The sequence below is a fragment of the Fopius arisanus genome, unplaced genomic scaffold (genome assembly GCF_000806365.1).
Source record: "Fopius arisanus strain USDA-PBARC FA_bdor unplaced genomic scaffold, ASM80636v1 scaffold00010, whole genome shotgun sequence".
Taxonomy (NCBI): Eukaryota; Metazoa; Arthropoda; class Insecta; order Hymenoptera; family Braconidae; genus Fopius; species Fopius arisanus.
The window spans coordinates 708,996-711,542 of record NW_011887749.1 but is presented as its reverse complement, the minus strand read 5'-3'; the positions used below and the strand labels follow the sequence as shown (position 1 = coordinate 711,542).

The 2,547-nt window shown below is 35.7% G+C and overlaps 1 protein-coding gene across 1 annotated transcript in view; it reads left to right on the top strand.

Moving 5' to 3' along the window:
- Positions 1 to 622: 622 nt before the first annotated feature.
- The window catches only part of HLH3B (Helix loop helix protein 3B), a 3,959-nt gene continuing 2,034 nt past the window's right edge, over positions 623 to 2,547 (top strand). The window contains exons 1-3 of the mRNA XM_011317211.1: positions 623 to 654; positions 1,378 to 1,596; positions 2,181 to 2,437. Of these exons, the coding sequence (XP_011315513.1) occupies positions 652 to 654; positions 1,378 to 1,596; positions 2,181 to 2,437 (479 nt within the window). The 5' untranslated portion in view covers positions 623 to 651. The remainder of the gene's footprint in view (positions 655 to 1,377; positions 1,597 to 2,180; positions 2,438 to 2,547) is intronic.

The following is a 2,547-nucleotide window of genomic DNA, read 5'->3' as shown; positions in this document are numbered from 1 at the left end:
GCTAAAAACTGGCCTCGAAAAAAAAAACATATTCTATAGTTTATTTACCACTTCGCTAGTGATTTGTTAGTGCAGGGGATTGAGAAAAATCGTTGAAGTAGTTTATTGTCACTCTGACACACTCTAAGGGATGCTGCACCGGGATTCGGCAAAATGGGAGTTGCCTAAACTCCACCCACTAAATCTCGCGCCCCGCCCTTCAATCGCCGAATTCGTCTGCCCCGGGGTCATGTGTCCTCGCATTTTCCACCAGTCAAAATTCAACGCTCCTCATCGCCACTCAAACTCATTTTAAAAATATTATTTATTAACAACAAATTAGTCTGACACCAACAGGAAGTGATTTAAAATCGGAATTACTCATTTCGAGTGCTTTATCAATAAATAGTTGATAAATTATGGATTAATTTGACAGAAAGTGGAAATTCTTGAAGATTTGATGGATTGGAAAATTCATCGTTTCGGATCTCCTAGCAATAAATTATTTTTTAATAATTAATTCATTCGGCAAAAAGTGGAAATTCTGCGGAATCTGTGGAGTTATCAATTGAATAGTGAAATTAATCATTCGTTAATTAATAATTGGTCATCTGATAAGTGTTATAAAAAATCAATTTGACAAGCGAAGAAAATTCTCATCAATCTGCAGACATGGTAAATAATGGGTTTATTAATTAAGTTAATAGTGCAATTGGTAGTTATTTAATAATTCGGAATTCTTTATTTCTCTTGTTATTTTTCATTTTTTATGTTAATTCTTGATTATAAAGTTCTTAAATCATAAAGTGTGACCTTTTCAAAGTTTCCGATTGAGAAATTTCACTATCAAAAGGCTGTAAGTATCAGAAATATTTTAAATTAATTAAATTCCATACTTTCGTTGAAATTCACGTAAAATGAACTTTTTTTCCGGCAGTTTTTTGCAAATATCTTGAAACTGAAGGCAGATAGCGACATTTTCATTCATTACTTTTTTGTAGCTCTAATTTTTTTCTACAAAAAATGTTATTATAAAATATCGCTATCTCCTGCCGATTTTAAGGTATTTCGTAAAATCCAATAAAATTCAACATCGAACAATGCTGCGGATTTATTGTGATTGAATTTTTCTCGTAATTAGCGACCTGAATGGCTTTATCCTTCTATAATAATTAGTAATATCTCTAATAATTAATAATATCTCAACTTATGGTAAACAAAGGGAAGATATTGTCCCGTGGGCGTTGAATATCGTCCGAGTGAAGTTCACGGACGGTGCAACTTTAATTGGCCGCTGATACGCGTTTCCTCAATTAATTACTGAAGTCCGATTGCGATGAAAAAAATAGCTCTATGCGAACTAGATTAATGAATCTAGGAAATGGTTAATTGTTGCAGCCGATGTTGACGTACAATGGGAATCATGGGCTAGCGGATGAGGAGAGATCTCCAGCTGCATCAGTTGTCTCCAACGATGGGGAGATGATCGAGGACTCTGGAGATTCTCCAGAGACACCTAGAGACACCGAGGAGGAGACTATGTTCTCGGATGAATTTTATTCACACGATACCGACGACGAAGACGACCAGAAGAGGACTAGAGACACCGGAGTTATTGTGCGTTGAGTTATCCAAGTGCAAGTGAAATTATAAATAATTCAACTTTCCCGAGGGATATCTCGGAATCCGAGCAGAATAACGTCTTTTTCGTAATAACCTTTTTCGTAGATCTCATTCTATTCTTCAAAAAAGGTCGTATAAACAATTTTGGTATCTCCTCTAGGTCCTGAGATATTCCTCGAAAACTAGAGTAGGCAGCAAGTCTACACTTGCACTTGTTATGCAAAGTTTTCTACTGCCGTTTTCGAGAATTATTTCTAAATCTAAGACAATTAACGCGATTTTTGTAATAACCTTTTTTACAGCTCTGAATTGGGGCTATGAAATAGGTCCTAATGAAGATTTCGTTATCGCCCTTAGTTTTCGAGTTATTTTTGAAAAACTCGGGCAAGTGTGAAGTCAACTTCTGACTTTTCACTAGTTCACCACAAAATTCCATCATTTTACGGCGCGATCGTCTTGTAAATATTTAATTAACATAAACTTTTCAGACATTGAATCTTATGTATTCCATAAATTAATCAAATTTCTAATTTTCCTTTATGCAAATAAATCAATTACAAATGATTCTCAACACTTAGATCGATGGAATGAAATCGATGAACAACAACATATCGATCTCGAGCTCCACAAGCTCGACTTTTAATGGAACAACAACAACTAATCCAGGGAACACCGAAATCGGTGGAGATGGTGTTCGAAAGATGTTCACGAACAGCAGGGAACGGTGGAGGCAGCAGAATGTCAGTGGAGCTTTTGCTGAGTTGCGGAAATTAGTGCCCACTCATCCACCAGAGAAGAAATTGTCGAAGAACGAGATCTTGAGAATGGCAATCAAGTGAGTTTTATATTCTAAATGGAACCATTCCCGACAAATACATCCTCAAATCATCAAATGCCAATTAATCCCCTGACAACTAATTCTGATCGATCAATTAATTTACAAAA